General features: G+C 32.6%; 1 protein-coding gene across 1 annotated transcript; it reads right to left on the bottom strand.

Annotated features, from left to right (window-relative positions):
* Positions 1 to 9,809: 9,809 nt before the first annotated feature.
* LOC127075064 (cytosolic sulfotransferase 12) lies at positions 9,810 to 11,035 on the bottom strand. Its single transcript, XM_051016513.1, has one exon. The coding sequence runs from the start codon at positions 10,982 to 10,984 to the stop codon at positions 9,974 to 9,976; it is 1,011 nt and encodes a 336-aa protein (XP_050872470.1). The 5' UTR covers positions 10,985 to 11,035; the 3' UTR covers positions 9,810 to 9,973.
* Positions 11,036 to 19,881: the final 8,846 nt, after the last annotated feature.

Here is a 19,881-nt window from a genome sequence, read left to right as displayed (position 1 = left end):
GATTTAGATTGTCAATTTGCTTTGATTACATTTGATTCCAAATTCATGTTTAGGCCATTTTGATAATTAGATTTAACATCCATTTAATTTTTCATTTGGTTTGTGGTTATCTTATGGAAATTGAAAATGTCATTTCAATTTATGTGGCGTATGACTTGTGTACGTCTATTTCATTTACCATGACCATGTGATTAGTCTTTGATTATTTGTCCATGATTAATCCATTTACATTTGGATTGTTTAAGGCCATTGAACATGTTTCTATTTGATGCATTGATTTCATTAGCTCTATCCCATACTAACTCCATGTGTTTGTATGCTTAATGACTTTGAGACTTCAAGTGTGGATCCAAGTTACCTTGTCTACCATGATCTTTAATCATTCATTTTGCCTTGTATTGTTTGAGGACATCATGCCACTTGATTGTTTTAGACATGGTGCTTGATTTGTAACTTGTTTGATCTTATTTCTTTACCATTGTGTATTGTATGGTTTTATCCCCCCATTGTCGGTCATATGTCCCCCATCCCATGCAAGTGTAATAGTTTAGATTTACATTCTTTTATAGCTTTCCATGCATGCTAACTAAAAGATAAAACCAAACGATAAAATAAAACTTTTCAAAAGACAAAAGCACACTTGATCCAACGTCAAGTGTTTTTCCAAATCAAACTCACTTCATAGAAACGCGAGTGCTTGATCCAACGTCAAGTACTTATTTCTATTATCATTTTCCATTCTCTTCTTAGTCTACTTCTATATCCACCTCCATTCTTCACACATATTTTTTAGAATAAATTCCAAACACTTGATCCAACGTCAAATTCCTTTTCAAAATAATTTCTCAATAAACTGGAATGCAATAATGAGGTGTACGTGCTTGTAGACAACATTCATGTACTTGAGTTGTCAGTCGTATCTAGATTGGGGGTCCGATGCTCGACTTCCTCCTCAAAATATACAACAATAAAACAAGTTCAATCCAGTGTTCTGAGGGAGAAAAATAGTGGTCAGGTTGACATTGTCCTCTCAAATCCCGAGTACTCTAATTATTGGTTGTACTTAGCCAAGGGTTAGATATATGTCTTTTCCTAAGTACGAATGATTAAACTTGCCAAATCCTTTCACAAATTAAACTTCTTTTGGATGAAAAAGAGTGGTTAGGATGTCATTGTCCTCTCAACTCCCAAGTATTTGGATTGTTGACCGTAGCTAGCCAAGGATCTGATACTTGTCTTTGTACTAAAATCAACCCCAACCAATCAAATCATTTTCTGCCTTAGGGCATCTTTCAAACCTTTTCAGAAATGACGTGTTACTTCCGTTCTACTGTAAACGAATCTTAAGCCTCCATGAGCGAGCATGTAATGTTTAACTGCTAGAATGTGATCCAAGCGCATCCATTCTATTGCAAACAAACAAACACTTAATGCTCTCATGCTCGAGCATACAAGAAAGTTGACAGTAGAACGCGAACGTCAACATTGTTCATAAAAACAACCAAACAAATACTCTGTTTATGAGCGGAACTATGGAGCTCTGACTTCCTTATTGCACGAATGAGGATACATATGCATAAGGGTTCGAAACCTTGGCGAACAAACTAATTTAAAACTTATTTTCTCTTTCCATCTTATTCTTTCTCATCTCATTGCCCGATAGCAAGTATCATTCAAATAAACAACATCCATACGCATTGATACAAACTAGTGGTTCTCATCGAGTACAATGGATGTGAGGGTGTTAATATTTCCCCCTTAAAAACCAACTTTCAAATCCACTCTTGATTGTGAAGACCATTCTCATTGGGGTTTTATCATTATTTCCCATTTCCTTTAGAATAATTAAAATTCGGTGGCGACTCTGTATTTTTCCGCGGCGCGACAAATGTTTTTTTTTAATTATCTTTTTCCTAGGTTTTGGCCATAGACCGAGAGGTATGTGGCGTTAGTTTTGAAAATATTAAAAAGCTATTGCTGGAGATCAAAACTAATTATCATTTCAACTATCCTCTCGGTTATTCAAAAACCAAGGGGTATAATGGAGAGTTTTCATGATATGTTTCGTTACCCCGCTTCTGTAACTGAGATTAAATCAATTTTGCGTCTGAGGATAAATGAGTTTTTTGTAATAGTGTTAAATTCCCATACTCACTCATCATTTTCATCTCACCGTCATTTTTATCTCAAGAATCTAAAAAAATTACTTTTATTATATTTAATTACATTGATTAAAAACTTATATAATATATAATTTTAAAATGATTGTATAATTTGCTATTGATGGTAAAAAGTACAATTTTAGTGTGATGGATAAAAATTACTTCGCCTAAGTAAAATGAGTGAAGATAAAACGTACATGTTTGTTTTTAATGATAATTGTATATAGTACATGTTTATAGTATGTGGATCAGACCACTATCATAATTGTTTATAGTACATGTTTTGCACCTTTTCATATTAGGTAATAGCAATAGCATGTGGATCAGACCACTACCATAATAATATTTTTTAATAATTTTAATTTAATTTTGTTTTCTTCAAATGTAACTATTCCTTAAAATAAAAGAGTCAATTTCATTAATGTTACATTTTCAAATTGTGATATTAATAAGACAAATTGCTACCTTTTCAAATTTAGCTTTTCAAATTTTTTACTTTTTGAAATTAAAATATTACTATTTTAAGTTTAATGGAGAAAAAAATAATGATCATAATTTAATATATTTATGGGTATTTTATTTTTATTTTTGTTAATTTTTTTTACTATTTTAACATAAATATGTTCATTTAAATCTTCATACTGAGTTATCGTTGTTATTTTAATTAATAATTTTTTTTTATATTTTTATTTTATAAGAGTATGCAAATTTCTTTTCGATCGTACTCATTGAAAAAGAAATGTTTATATCCAAGATTTAACTTATGATTTACATAACACATATTTATTTTCGTTGTTTTATTCAAATTATCAAGTTGAAAATTTAACCGAGCTTGCATTGTAATATATTTTAATTTTACCTTTTTCATAAGTCTTTTCTTTTTTTGGTTTTATAATAAAATTATAATATATAGTTAGTTAAAAAATGTAAAAGGCTTGATAACTAATATTTTTTAAAAGGAAATTAAATTATTGATTGATATTGTAACCGTATCATCTTTAAGATCTTGAATTGATTAATAATAATTTTGTAAAGGATAAGTTTTACAAAAATAAATTATATGATACAAAAATATATTATTTTTTATAGAAATATTATTTGTATAAAAACTTAAGAATTTTAATATCAAAACAAAATCTATATCATGAAATGATATTACAAGTGAAAATAGAAAATATATTAAATTTTCAATAAATTCATCATGCAAAAATAGGTTATATACCTTTTTAAAAAAACAAATTAACACTCATATGAAATTATTTGGATTAAAATTTAGAATCATGATAAAAATAAAATAACATATATACATGGTTGAAATATATTTATTTAATAACTTATTTGAGAATTTTTTGTATAGAAGAAAAAATTATTATCTTTTATCAGTAAAATATATAAAATTAGAGAATTTATTTTAAATTAAAATACCAAAAAATATTTGATTTTTAAATAAAAAAATTAAACTAATGTAACAAACTTAATTATGATTCATATTATTTTATATTGTTGTATTTACAGCATTGTTTAGAATTTATGACCAACAATCCAAATCTTTTAAATGAAATTAAAATTAAAAGGCTCTCATTTGTTTTAAATGTTCCATTTTAATGTTAACTTTTCATAGATATATTTGTCCATATAATAATTATTGAAATATAACAATTAAATAATATTTAAATATACAATATTCCAACCATCTTTCGTTTGGATAATACATCTTAATAATTATATAACATTTTTTAGATGCGCATTCAAATTATACTTATCTATCTATTTAAATTTTATAATCTTGTTCACCTCATACATCAATAATGGGACCACCTCGACTGTCATTGTTAACGTATAAAGTGATGGAACTCTGACGATCACCACATCAATATATTTGATGACATATATCGATATGGATGAAGGATAGACACGGAGCTACATAGGTAATTATGGGGTCACTTGCCCCACTATAATTTCAACATATTAACTTATGTATTATTTTATAGATTTTAGGAGTATGTAGTTTAAACTATATTAAAAAAATATTTCGTTTAGTAAATTATCCACCAAAATTCTACACTTCAAATTTTGTTAGCGGGTAATGTTGGTGCAAAGGTAGAATAAATGATGAACGGAAATATTCTATTAAGAGAATGACGGCTACAAAATATGATAAAAGTTACAATGATTGCCACCCTATTTATAAGCTAAAACTAGGGTTACTAGAATAGGATAAAATACTAAAATACCTTCTAACAAACTTAGGGGCTAAGAAAATAGTACAACTAATAAATATGAATTACTTCTAATACCATCCCTTAATTCATATTCCATCAAAACTTGTAACACCAATTTCATCCCTTAATCTGAGAAATTGATCAGTCTTGATAGCTTTCGTCAGAACATCTGTCAACTGTTTCTGAGTGCTGCAGTGTACAACTTCTAACACTCCCCTCTGAACTTGATGTCTCAGAAAATGATACTTGGTCTCAATGTGCTTGCTTCTCCCATGCAACACTGGGTTTCTGGCAAGATTGATTGCAGACTTGTTGTCAATCATCAGCTTCAGAGGTTTGTTTACTTTAATCTTCAGATCCTGCAATAGATTCAGAATCCACACAGCTTGGCATGCAGTAACAGCACCTGCAATGTATTCAGCTTCACAAGTTAACAACGCCACAACAGGTTGCTTCTTGGAACACCAAGAAATGGGACCTCCCAGAAATTTGAATAAGTACCCAGACGTACTTCTTCTGTCAACTCTGTCTCCACACCAATCAGAATCTGAATAACTCAGAATTTCTAACTCATCCTTTCTTCCAGAAGGAAATAATACTCCATACTTCAGAGTTCCCTTGATATACCTCAGAATCCTGACAGCAGCTTGGTAATGGGACCACTTAGGTTTACTCATGAACCTACTAACCATCCCAACTGAATAGCAAATATCAGGTCTGGTATTGCACAAATACCTCAGAGAACCAACCAACTGTTTGAAGGTTGTAGCGTCCACATCCTTTCCATCAGAGTTAGAATCCAGTTTCTGATTTGTATCAGAAGGTGTGACAGCAATCTTACAATTCTTCAGATTAAATCTCTTCAGAACTTCTAATTCATACTTGAGCTGATGCAAAATAATACCTTTCTCAGAGTATCTGAATTCCATCCCTAGAAAGTATGTCATTTTGCCTAGATCAGTCATTTCGAATTTATTCATCAGAACTTTCTTGAACTTGGCTATCTCCTGTTCAGAACTTCTAGTCAGCAGTCTATCATCAACATATAAACATACCAGAGTCATATTTCCTTCAGAAGTATGCTGAACATAGACACCGTACTCCATCTCACATTTCTGAAAGCCTTGCTTCTTGAAAAATGAATCAATCTTCTGATTCCAAGCTCTGGGCGCTTGTTTCAATCCATATAGAGCTTTGTATAATCTGTACACCATCCCTTCCTGATTCTTTTTCACAAATCCAGGAGGTTGTGACACGTAAACTTCTTCTTCTAATGGACCGTTCAGAAATGCAGATTTTACATCTAAATGCATCAGAGGCCAATTCCTGTTAGCAGCTATTGCAATCACCATTCTGATTGTTTCATGTCTTGCTACAGGTGCAAACACTTCAGAGTAATCCAGCCCAGGTTTCTGTAGAAATCCTCTGGCTACCAACCTTGCTTTATGTTTGCCAATTGAACCAGCTGGCTTTAACTTCTGCTTGAAAACCCATCTGACGCTGATGGCTTTCTTGTCTTTTGGAAGTTCTGTCAGCTTCCAAGTCTTGTTTCTCTCTATAGCATCAAAATCTTCTTTCATGGCCTTCATCCAGAGCTTCTGCTTAAGAGCCTCTTTTGTACTTATGGGTTCAGAGTCTACTAACATGGCACACTGAATAACTTCTCCTTCAGAGTCTAGTTCAGTGTCTTGCAGCATGTCAAATTCTGCATATCTTCTGGGGATGTTTCTGATTCTTTGTGGTCTCTGAACTTGTTCAGATTTTCTAGCTTCAGATGGTTGACTTCCTCCAGAGCTTTGACCATCTTCAGGGGCTGGCATATTTCCAGAGTCTGAATTGCCACCAGAATCTGGATTACCATCAGAGTCTGGGTCATCAGAGTCTGGATCATCAGAGTCACCTTCATCTTCTGAGTCTTCTCCAGAGTCAGAATCACTATCAGAATCAGAATCAACATCAGAGTTTACTCCAACTTCAGGAAATTCTTAACTCTGACCTTTCTTCAGAAGTTCTAACATCAGAATCAGATTGAGACTTATCCCAATTCCAAAGTTCTGATTCCTTCACAATCACATCTCTGCTGAATTCAATTTTGTTGGTTTCTGGACAATAGAGCTTGTATGCACCTGTACTGTGGTACCCTATCAGAATCATCACTTTGCTTCTATCATCCAGCTTCTGTCTTCTGGCTTCTAGAACATGTTTATAGCAAACAGAACCAAACACCTTCAGATGACTAACACTTTGCTTATCTTCAGTCCACTTCTGTATTGGAACTATTTCGTTCAACTTCTTCGTAGGACATCTGTTGAGTACATACATTCCAGTGGCAACAGCTTCTCCCCAGAGCTTCTGAGGAAGTTTCTTCTCCTTTAGCATGCTTCTCACCATATCAAGCAAAGTGCGGTTTCTTCTTTCAGCAAGACCATTATGTTGAGGGGTATAAGGAGCAGTAACCTCATGCTCAATTCCATTCTCCTCACAAAACTTCTGGAACTCTTTGGAGTTATACTCACCTCCACCGTCAGTTCTAAGAATCTTCAACTTCTGACCACTCTGATTCTCAGCCTTCATTATGAACTTCTTGAATTCATCAAACACCTCGTGTTTAAACTTAATAAGGGATACCCATGTCATTCTTGTGAATTCATCAACAAATAACACAAAGTATTTATTCCCTCCAATCGATGCTACTGGAAATGGACCACACACATCAGAATGTACAACTCCCAAGGCATGTTTTGCTCTTGGAGCAGTTTCTGACGCAAATGGCAATCGTGGTTGTTTTCCTTCCATGCAAACTTTGCATGACTTTTCAGGCTTCTTAATTGCAGGAATTCCATGTACCAACTTCTTTGAATTCAGATGTTTTAAGCTTCTGAAATTCAAATGACCAAATCTTCTGTGCCACAACTCACTCTCCTTCTCAGCACTTGTTGCACTAAGACATTCTGAGTCTGTAGTTCTGACATTCACCTTGAATGTTCTATTCCTTCCCTGTTCTGACTCCATAATCAACTTCTGATTGCAGTCATACAGCTTCAGAAGATTGTCCTTCATGGTAACTGAAAAACCTTTCTCAATTAATTGTCCCACACTCATCAGATTGCTTCTGATGCCAGGTACATACCACACGTTCTGAATCAATGCTGTTTTCCCATTGTTCAGAATCACTCTGACATTTCCCATACCTTCTGCATTAAGATATTTGTCATCAGCACATCTGATCTTTGTCCTCTTTTCAGAGTCAAAGTCAACCAGCCATTTCTTGTTTCCAGTAAGATGATTTGAACAGCCAGTGTCTATATACCACCAGTCTATCAGATCCATATCATCACATTCAGAGGCCATTAATAGCACAGATTCGTCATCAGAACTTCTGGCTATATTTGCTTCTTCTGATTTTCTCTCCTTGTTTGATCAACAGTCTCTAGCAAAGTGACCAAACTTCTTACAACAGTAACATAGGATCTTCTTCCTGTCATACTTCTCTTTTCCCTTCTAAGCATTCTTTTGTCTATCAGAGGTTGAGCTTTCTGACTTCTGACCAACATCAGATCTTCTCCTGGCTTCTGACTGCTTCTGATACCTCCTATCAGAAGTTGCTTTCAGAGCCTGTTGCTATACTTCCCTTTCAGAAGTTCTCTCAGTCAAACGCAACTCTTGCGCTTTTAGACTGCTCTGCAGCTCTTCAATTCTCATGGTGCTCAGATCTTTGGAATGTTCTATTGCTACCATAATGTAATCAAATTGACAGGTAAGGGATCTCAATACCTTCTCCATGATTGTTTCTTCAGAAAGAGTTTCTCCACACGCTTTCATCTCATTAGTGATCAGAATCACTCTGGAGATGTATTCAGAAACTTTCTCATTATTCTTCATGTTGAGATTCTCATATTGCTTTCTCAAGGACCGAAGCTTCACCTTCTTCACTGATGCGTCACCACCATAACATCTAACCAGTGTGTCCCACGCAGCCTTTGCTGTCGTTGAATCTGCAATCTTCTCAAACACATTCACATCAACACATTGATGAATGAAGAACAATGCTTTTTGATCCTTCTTCCTTACTTCCTTCTGCGCGTTTTTCTGTTCATCCGTCGCATCTGCTGCTACCGGAATATAACCATCAGTGACGAGATCTAGAACATCTTGAGCACCGAACAGTACACGCATTTGGATCATCCAACGATTCCAGTTTTTACCGTCAAATACTGGAAGTTTGGTGTTCATGTATCCGTTTTCGTTCATCTTTCTACCTTGCACAGTACACTCAGATTTCTCACAGTGTTTCCCACCCACAGAATTAAAATTCTGATCAGATTTTGTTCAAGATTCAACACGAATCTAAGAATCAAAATCAAACACACAAGACCTCACGTTCACTCGTGTTTCCCGTGTTTCCCAATGAATCCGAACCGGAGCTCTGATACCAATTGTTGGTGCAAAGGTAGAATAAATGATTAACGGAAATATTCTATTAAGAGAATGACGGCTACAAAACATGATAAAAGTTACAATGATTGCCACCCTATTTATAAGCTAAAACTAGGGTTACTAGAATAGGATAAAATACTAAAATACCCTCTAACAAACTTAGGGGCTAAGAAAATAGTACAACTAATAAATATGAATTACTTCTAATAGGTAATATGGTAGTAATTTATTTAAATGTTAGTTTATTAATTTTAAATTTTTTTAGTCAATTAATTTTATTTGGATCTTAGATAAAAAATAATTTAAAAAAATTATTAATCATTATTATTTTATTTAAAATAAAAAATATTAAGATGCTTATCTTAAAGTATTTTTTAAAAACATATATGAAAAAAACAATTTCATACACAAAAAGTAAGTTTAAAACAAAAAATTATTTAAAATATATTTTTATAAATAATGCCCACACTTCATAAAAGTTCTGACTTCGTCACTGATGGAGATATGAAAATTTGATGCAATGTGATCTCTGAATCATATATATTTTCAACTGATCCAACAAAAGTCTTTATTGAGATCAAACTGAAGTTTACAAATTCAATATCTATAGAAACTATAAGAAATTGTTATAATCATAATAACCTTGTAAACTATTTATGTAAAAAGAATAATCTTAACATAAAGTATTATGATATCAAAAGAATATTATATAACTTAAAAAAAAATGACTATCATATAAGACATTCTTAATGACAACAACTATATGAACTTGTCAAATCTTTAATTAGTGATTTTGTTAACATAAATTTGATATATATATATATATATATATATATATATATAATATATATATATATATATATATATATATATATATATATATATATATATATATTACCTTACTATATTTATTAAATAATTAAAAAATAAAAACTTTAATAAAATGTGAAACTTTTTTATAAGTAAAATTTTATTGACGGAAGCGGACTAAATTAGAACAAAATCTCTCATACAAAGCATCTCCTTAATTAACATACAGTTACAAAGAAAAACTAGAACAAAATCAAAGTTACACAACACAAACAAAACCAAAGGGGCATCAACAAAAAAAAGCACATTACAACATAAATATCAATTCAAATATCTCATACTCTAAAACTTCAACCCATGCTTAACAAATTTTTTTTCGGTGATTGTGTTTATATGCTCAATCATTTCTGTTGTAAGAAAATTTTTCCAGTCTCCAACTTGGCCAAGACGAAAAAAAGTTTTGTTTTCAACTTCATTAGATGTTTTTTCAAATTTATTGACTTCCAAGTTACTCAACTTCTCAAAACTACACAAATTTAATATATCATCATTCACGCCTTTAGATTCTTCTTCTTTGGAGAATGGACACTCCAAAAACTTAGCAATCTCTTTTAAATAAAAATTTGGTCTCATTTTTATTTCTTCATATTTCAAAAACATTACCTTCTTTGGACTTTCCAAGCTTTTCTTCCAATATCCTAATACATGCTCCCAAAAAGGTCCAAAAGAAGTCACTCCTCTACAAAAGCTCTCAAAAACTTCTTCTAATGGAAGTGTTTCCCTATTTTTTGGTCTTATCTTGTTTAAAAAATGCCACAATGAAACCAAAGTGTCTTTAGGATCTCTACATAGATAGACCACCTTGCAACTCGAGTCTTTCACAGATTTTGGCAATGATTCATAAGATAGATGAGTCGAGAAAAGTCTTGGAGGAGATATTGTTTGGAGATCGGGAACTAAGTCTTTGTCGTAGTAAAGGCCAATCTCCCAAAAGGAAACAAGATCATGAGGATTTTTAGTGAGCAAAGGATGATCGCTATGAGTATTTGGATATTTGTTGCGGTTTATCAAAGCAAACAACAATGCTTTGAGCCAAGTTGTACCTGATTTGGGATAAGTGGCTAAAAGGATATCATCATCAAGAGCTTGAAAGTGTTTTTGACACGATAAAACACCATTGAGAATCTTTGGAAAAAACCAAAATCCTTGATATTGATATAAGTGAGTTGCAATCAAACCTTTTTCTAATCGCAATGTGGGTAATAACTCCTTGCATTCTTTGCCTATGTCATGTTGTCGTAAGAATTCTGGCACAAGAGCATTTTCATCATTTGAATTTTCCATGGTGTTCATATGGGTGGCTGAAGTTGAAATAGAATAGGTTTTTTGGTTGGTATGATTAAGATCCTTGAAGTTGGTTATATATATATATATATATAAAGAATCTCTTATAAATTTTAAGTGATGTTATTTTTTAATAAATTAAAATATTAAAATTAAGGATAGGTGGAATAACTCAATTATTAGTTGAGTTAAATGAATATAAATAGATTGTATATGATTAAATCTCTAATAACAATATTTCACAAATTTTCTATATGTATAAAATGAAAAAAAAATATAAATAAAATTTTGAAATTAACTAACTTAAATGTTAATTATAAATTTTTTAAGAAAATTACTTTAAGATAAGCTAATCAAATTAGTTTTTATTTTAAGTATATTTTCAATAAATCATTAAAAAAATTGTAGTAAAATGATTGTTTATGATAAGCTATTTAAATCAATTTTAATTTAATACATTTAAAAAATATTTTAATAAAAATACATTATACTACAAAACTCATTTAAAAAAAACAAGTTGGAATGAGCCGAATATTGTACTGCCCTCGATGACTTCATATCACGTGTATATGTGTGAATAAATCTAGTAAATATCTTTGATCCCATTAATCATTTAGGTAGCAAAGTGTACTCTATGTTCCTACCTTTAAATTTTCACTCTTACAAAATATAAAAAACTTAATTTTTTTTGGTTTACAAGCAATTTTTTAAACAAATAATAATCTTATATATATATATATATATATATATATATATATATATATATATATATATATATATATATATATATATATATATATATATATATATATATATATATATATATATATATATATATATATATATATATATATATATATATATATATATATATATATATATATATATATATATATATATATATATATATATATATATATATATATATATATATATATATATATATATATATATATATATATATATAATATCGTCAATGTTATAATTATATGTATATATTGAAAAGTGTATTTAGATTAAAATTATTGTGATGGCTTATTGGACAATGATTTACTGTTCAAAGAGGAACCTATGGTGATTATTACACATGTATGTTGTCGTTGCATATCATGCATCATGTGTGTCGATGATAGATGTACATACCATGGTCCAGTGGCAAGTCTCTTGTTCAGAAAAGGGGACCTTATCGGTAAATTAACAAATGTATTAATCTACTGTTATAGTAATAATAGGAAATCACAAAGTATCGATCTCAAAGAATGTGTGACGATACAAAGTTCATGTTATAACTTTGTTAAACAAAAGACTTGGGAGTTTGAAATTGGTTTTTTTATAAAGAAAATAAACTAACAAATAACAGTAAACAAAGTAATTGCAAAGATTAAAACAATATGACTAAACATGCTATGGAAGGTGTATGATTAGATTCATTGATAATTCTATCTTATCCTTGAAACAACTTATTTGAAATTATTGATTACCGCTTCTTAAGGGTGTTTAGTCCTAAGTTCTTAGTGAACAAACCTTTAAACATTCAAATCAACTCCTATGTCCATAGTGAATTATAGATAAATTTAAGCATTACTTTTTCAGGAATAATCTAGTTTTTATAGGGTATCCCTAGTACTATGTGATATCTACTACAAAATACTTTCAATTGAGTATTAACATTGGCAGTCTTGCCTAAATATTAACCCTAAATCGGACTCAATTTTCTGGAAGAGAAAGCATTAAGCACAAATTAAAATTAAATCAAATATAATAGAAATTGTTGTAATCACAAGGTTCAAGTAGAAATCATCAACAAATCCAAATCAGATAATTAGATGAAAATAGGTCTTCAATCACTTAGGGTTTATGAAAATCTTGACCCACCTTGAAAATCTGAGTTTTCCAGCCTTTAAACATGTTTTTTGCCGTAAAAAATCGTCAAACCCTCGAAAATTTGTGTTCTTGGGCTAAATAGGTCAATTATGGGCTTTTTTCAAATTTGGGTCACTCTATACGTGTATGGTCTTCTCTCATACGCACATGAGCTCTTTTTTCACTTCATCATATGTGTATTGCTCAAGGTGAGGCGTATGATCTGCCATGTCCCATATGCGTAAGGGACCGACCTGGTCTGGTGGTGGTTGGAGTTAGGGCCTCATACGTGAATGGGCTACCCCATATAGGTACGTGTATCAGGTGAGGTGGGGTTGAATGGTCATACGCATATGAGCTACCTTATACGTGTATGGGTAGTAGGTGTCCAACTTTCTCTTTTTTTCCTTTTGCTCATGCATTTTGGCTTGAATTTCGCTCAGATCAATTTTCCTTTGTCTCGACCTGTAAACACATGAAACACTACCTCAAGTGCGTAAAATAACCCAGAAACAATCAAACCACAACAAATAAAGACATAACGAAAATTTACTAAAAATAGACTTAAATTACCACATAAGTAAGAGTAATTCACATGCTTTTGACATTTAAGTGATGATAATCTTGACACAAATGGTGATTGATCATAATCCCAAACTTAGTTTGTTGCTTGCCCTTAAGTAACTTTTAGCACACAAAAAATCATGTCACCTTCAAATAAATAGAAAACACAAAAATACCACCTTCAAATAAATAAATAAAATCTTTCATGGACCTCTTTCGTTGCTACCTTCAGTTTGGCTTGATTGCCGAGGTCGACTAATTTGTGACACCTACACTTAATAGTACTTTTTCACCTATCAGCTAAATTCACACTCTCACAAAGTCTTTCGAGTGGTTATGTGTTCTTCGCTCAAAATTTATAGTACTTCATATCATATCATAAGTTTGAATAAACTCTCTTTCAATTATCAGATACACAATACACACACTTTTTGAGGCCTTTCATGGTTGTAATGGGGCTAGGGTTAGGGTGGGATAATTATATGGATAGGTAGGCTTAAGGTCCAAAGCCATTACGACCATTCTCTTCACTATGTTCCTTCTAATGTATCACTGTTGGAATTTTTCTTATACTTGCCTTTTAGGGTTAGCCATCATAAACTATTCAACTTTTTCGATTTGTTTTATTCATTTCTCAGTATCCAACTGAGTTATCCTCATGTTAAGTGCTTTTATGATATTATTTGTTTTCTATTTTTTTCTTTTTTTCTAATAAGTTGATTTTTAAAATTTTGTTTTCCAGGTGCCTTCACCTCTATCAATGTTGCACAACTACCCCAAACTTAAATGTTGTTATTCCAACAACAACCCTAAACTTAGAATGAAACACAAACCCTAGAATAAAACACAATGACTCTGAACAGGGTGGGGAAGTGTTTGGGTCATGGGTTAATAATGTGGTACTTAACAAACAAAGGGATACATGATCAAAGAGGGTGGACAAAGGATAAATATGATACATGGGATAACTAGGAAGGCCCAGGGTTAAAAACAAACAACATGCCTCGGTGTGTGTAAAATCCAAACACAATATTCATCACAAGAGAGCATTCAGGTATGTCTTTATCATTCAAAACATACATATTCTCTTTTCTGATATATGATGCAACTTCACACTCAATTACGATAACCCTGCTCCCCTTCCAATAGAAATCCTTAGAACCACATCAAATTAGTTCAGAGATATCACAATTTGGGAGTGTGGACATGTATAGGGCATACAAGCTTTTCATCCGGGTCGTTCGTGTCAATCACTCATGCTATCAATCATCACTTAAAATAAAATAAAAACATGAACTGAATTAACTGCAATGCTGCTTATATAATATTCAAATGAAAGTTTTGGAAAGTACAATGGAATAAAAAATGACTAAAATAACAAAATAACTAACAAAAGGAAAGAAAACAAATAAACAAAAATCAATAAAACTAATCCTCATCCTCTATGTCCCTGTCCTCCATATGCTGATCAAAGTTGATCATGTTAGTCAGGTCACCTCCATGATGCACAAATACATAAATAGGAGACATTTGTCCCTATTGGGCCTGCCCCGTCTTTCTTGGACTCATGAAAGGGCTCTAGTGCTTCTGAGTAGTCGGATGAGAGAATGGACTTTGTCGAGGATGCTGCTGAATAGGTCCTCCTAGCTGGATCGGAGTCTCAATCTAAGGATACTGATAGTTGTAACACCATTCTAAATCCCACATACAATTACCATATATTTTAATTAAAATTACAACCACAAGGGTGTCACACACATCACAAACACATCCTTCTCCGTAACACGAGTTACATCAATTCTCATTAAACCTGTCATCGCATGCTCACTTTCATTATTAAAGTATCATCGTAGCAGAAATATCATCAACAATTATGGAAGGTGTGGTAAGTAATGACATTTGGTCTCAAACTCTAACTTTAATAACAAAATAAGAGAGTTGTAATCAATCCACTCAACATGCTTAAGAATGCACAATGACGATATTAGTCTTATGACATCAACATAAACATGTCATAAAATTAAAACAAGCGTTCTCAACCCGATGTTACATAATCAGAGCAAGATGCTATTAAACAAAATGCTAAACTAAGAAGCAACTCCATGAATTGATTTCCACTTACTTCAACAATGCTACTCATAAGTATCTGCACAATGTCCATGTAAGGGAAACATTCAAACATAAGGGGTGATAATTCATTTCAATAATAAACGGTATATGATGTAAAATAGAGTACAACATATACACAATCATGTACAACACATATCACATTCTCTCACCCAAATCATCACCACATCATACACAATAACATCTCAATTATCATCAATATCATAGAAACAACATTACCATCACACATAGTCATATTCTACATGAAGCTACAAAAATACATGAGCGCATCGCACGCTCAAAGATACAACAGAGTCTCCATCGAACTTTATTTATTCCCGAAGGAAAGGGAAAATATCGATAAAACCTGGGGGAAAGAGAAATGGGTAAGGAAGTCGGTTATGCAAGGGGAATGTATTGGCACCCCTAACATCCATGGTACTTCATGGGAACCGTTTTGAATGTTCTTTGCAAGAATAGGTGTTATTATCTGAAGATTACTTGCGGAAGGGAGAATGGGGGTTAATAGATAAGTGTGAAAAAGGTGAGAAATAGATAATTATGCTCTTCAAGGATTTAGGCCCTCGTGCCTACGTATCCTCATTCGTGAAATGAGGAAATCAGAGCTCCGTAGTTCGTGGAACTAGGACAGATGCGTTAGTTATTTTTAATGGATAGTATTAACATTCGTGTTCTACTATCGACTGGCTTGTATACTTGAGCATGAGAGCTTTAAGCGTCTGTCTGTTTGTGGTAGAATGGATTAACTCAGATCACACTCTAGCAGTTAAACATTGCTTGCTCGCACATGGAGTCTTAAGCGTCCTTCACGGTAGAACGTTTTTAACACGTCTTTTCTGAAAAGGTTTTAAACTGAAAATGAAGCCCAAAGGCAAAACTGAGTTTGATGAGGTGAGTTTGATTTTATTGTGATATGAGAGTCATGGTTCGAATCGTACTAAAGTCTATGAATAGAGATGAATACAGTGAGCAACTGGATCATTCGTCCCGCACCCAAAGATATCCAGAGTGGGGGTAGGAATTCTCCAGTCCCATTCCTTCTCCATTTCTTAAGGCTCGTGTCGTACAATTCTAATCATATGGTTAACTGTTTTGAATTTATTCACAAAATGGTTTTAGTTTTACTGGGAGAACAAAAGGATGGAGAAGAAACCCTGGAAGGTTGAAATCTGATCTTTAATCTGATCTTCATATCTGTGTAGAAAGACTTATTAATTATTCAATTTAAATTTCATTAAAGTCTATGAATATAGGCGAATACAGTGAGCAACTGGGTCATTCGTCCCATACCCAAAGATATTCAGAATAGGGGTAGGAATTCTCCAGTCCCATTCCTTCTCTATTACTTAAGGCTCATAACGTGCAATTTTCATCATAATCGACGAGTGTTGAAGTTGAATTTCCTTGCAGCTTCCCATGATGAAGGGTTGTCTTTGAATGATGAAGAGGCTTGTTTATCAATATGAATCAAATTGTGCTAAAGCCTATGAATAGAGGTGAATAAATGAGCAACTGGGTCATTCATTCCGTACCCAAAGATATTCAGATTGGGGGTAGGGAATTCTCCAGTCCCATTCCTCCTCTATTACTTAAGACTCATGGCACACAACTTGGCTCATGATCAACAAGTGTTGAGTTTGACCTTTGTAGTGCTTCAATAGTAGTTTCGTCTTGTACTGATTTGAATAGCTTGAACTTTTGATCTTGATCTTTGAATCTTGATTGAAATTGGAGATCCAGTATCCAACATATCTTGATCACAAGGACTTGCTTTATCAAGTGATCAAGGGTCTTTTGATCACTTGACTAAGCTTGGGGGATTAAGCACAGTGAATGGATTTAGTCTATCAAAGCGTACTTTGATCAACTTTATCAGTGGGAAAAATTAGTTGAAAGTGAACGCAACTGCCTAAAGGTTTAAGGATTTATTGGGATATTTTTACAGTGCCTAAAACTATGGGAACATGCAAGATTGAATTATTCCAAAATCTAAGGGTAAAACAATCAATTCACAAATCAGGGATTAATTTCTAAACGTGAAAGTCCTAATTAAACATCAATTAAATCCTAAATAAATCCAATGATTCTAATTAATTAGTACTTCTAGAAATTCAATTAGCCTAAAAACTAATCAAAACATTATTCTAAATTCGAAATATATTTTAATTTCTAAAGTTCTAAAAGACTTGTTTTCTAATCAAATGTTATAAGAAAATTAATCAATCCTAAAAATCTAATTTCCTAATCAAATCTAATTGACTCTAAAATTCTACTTAATTCTAAAAATTCATAGTTCTAAAATTCTAATCAAACTGAAATCCCTATTTAATCTCCAATTTGCCTCTAAAATCCTAAAATCGATACTCTACTTAACAACTAACTAACATACCAAAAAAACAAGTAAAAAAAGGGAATGGGCTTTGGAGAAAAATCAGTGGAAGAGGTGTATAATGGTTCTTGCGTATAGCCCATTCGGAAGCACATATTCCAAATACTCTCATGAGCCCAGGTATGTGCAAGAAGGTTTATGTAGTTTTGAACAGAAATGGCCAAAGGCCCAAGATATCAAGGACCATACAGATTATTGAGTGAGATAGATATGGATAAGGATTGGTGACATGGAGTTGAGTTATCACCGGGTAGCATGGCAATCAAAGATCAGGTGAACCGACCCTCACATGGGAAACACGTGTGGCATCATGGCATTTAATGGTTTCAAAGTTGGAAATGCTTATGCAATTATTGAGCTGCACATGTTGCAAACTAAGTGGACAATACAGGCACGCGTTAGATGAAGGCAAGGTTCATACTTTAAATAAACGCGCACTCCTCTCTCTTCATTTACATTAACCATGGTTTCTCCCTCCCCCGTCCCGGAATATCTTCGGAGGTGGATGTAGCGGTAAATTCATGATCATCAAGCTATGGATAAGCTAGAGATTAAATAACAAGAGTCGCCGCCGCGCTTTTATCGTTTCCAAGGGAAAGGGGAAAAAGTACGAACAAAACCCAAAAGTAAGAAGTTTTCAAATCAAAAATAATAAAATGTCAGAGATTACAGGTAAGGGGGTTGGTTACACAGAGGGAAGGTGTTAGCACCCAAAGTGTCCTAGGTACTCCTAGGGAGCCCTTTTTGTGTGCATATGTATTTTGTACAAAGTGATGTTTACAAACAAATAGAATGGGGGGATGAAAAAAGAATTCATTAATTATATTTTGTGTTTGACAAGACCTTCGGTCTTGTGCCTACATACCAATATAAAAATGAGGGATCAAAACCTCGTAGTTCGTGATACAAATTTCAAAGTGTATGCATTACTTTTAACAAAAATTAAGTTTGAAAGGCACAAAGGCCTAAAAATGGTTTGAATGAGTTAGTTCTTTTTGGCTTTTTGAAAGTTTAAGTCAAGTATAATTAAGTTTATTTACAAGTTTGATTTAAGAAAAGAAGTTTGAAAATGCAATGGCACAAGGCCAAGGTTTCTATCTTTTTTGCAAAAGTGGTCAAAGTTTAGAACAAAATAAGTTCAATCAAAGAAGATTTTTGAAAAGGAGGGAGATATTTTGAAATTAAAGAAATGGGGAGAAGATGAAGAGACTATCCTATGCACAAAATTAAAAGTTTAGAGTTGAAAAGATCTGACCAAATGGGTAGCAATCCAATAGACAAAAATGTCAATAGAAACCCATAATTCCATTGGACTTTTAGAATCAATCAACACACAAATGCACAATTATATTATCTTGAAGAGCAAAGACATCAAATAAAGATAGCCACATCCAAGCTTATCCACTCCATGATCTTCTTCAAAATAGACCATGTAACAAATGAATTCCACAAGTCACAGGTTCAAAATAACAGCTTCACAATGATCATGTTGCAGATGAATTTAGAGAGATCTTGAATGATGTATCAAATGAAGTTTCAAATTGCAAGCACTTGGTTTCTCAATAAGTTGGCATTGGCCAAGTCCTTTAGCATAGGAATGTTGCCTAAGTTCTAAGTCCATTTATCCAATATCAAGCCAACAGTCCACACAAAAGTTTTTTAAGGTTTTTGTTGTTATTATGTACATTAATGGTCAAAGACCACACAAACAAACAAAGTATGCACAAACAAAATATATCACACAATATGGTCCAAATGGACAAAGTGAAAATTGCATTAACATAAACAATTAGAATGATATGAACAATAGCAAATGTATAAAAGCTAGAATTAAATGACATTAAAGTAAAGGGCTTGAAATTAAAAGTTAGTAGTTAATAGGTTAGAAGTTAGTATTGTTTTGTTTTTGCTTTTCATTCTTAGACATTCTTTGGAGAACACTTAACCCACTTATCACAAGCAT

Source organism: Lathyrus oleraceus, chromosome 4, assembly GCF_024323335.1.
Source record: "Lathyrus oleraceus cultivar Zhongwan6 chromosome 4, CAAS_Psat_ZW6_1.0, whole genome shotgun sequence".
Taxonomy (NCBI): domain Eukaryota; kingdom Viridiplantae; phylum Streptophyta; class Magnoliopsida; order Fabales; family Fabaceae; genus Lathyrus; species Lathyrus oleraceus.
The sequence above is the reverse complement of the archived record's forward strand: the minus strand, read 5'-3'. Positions and strand labels throughout refer to the sequence as shown.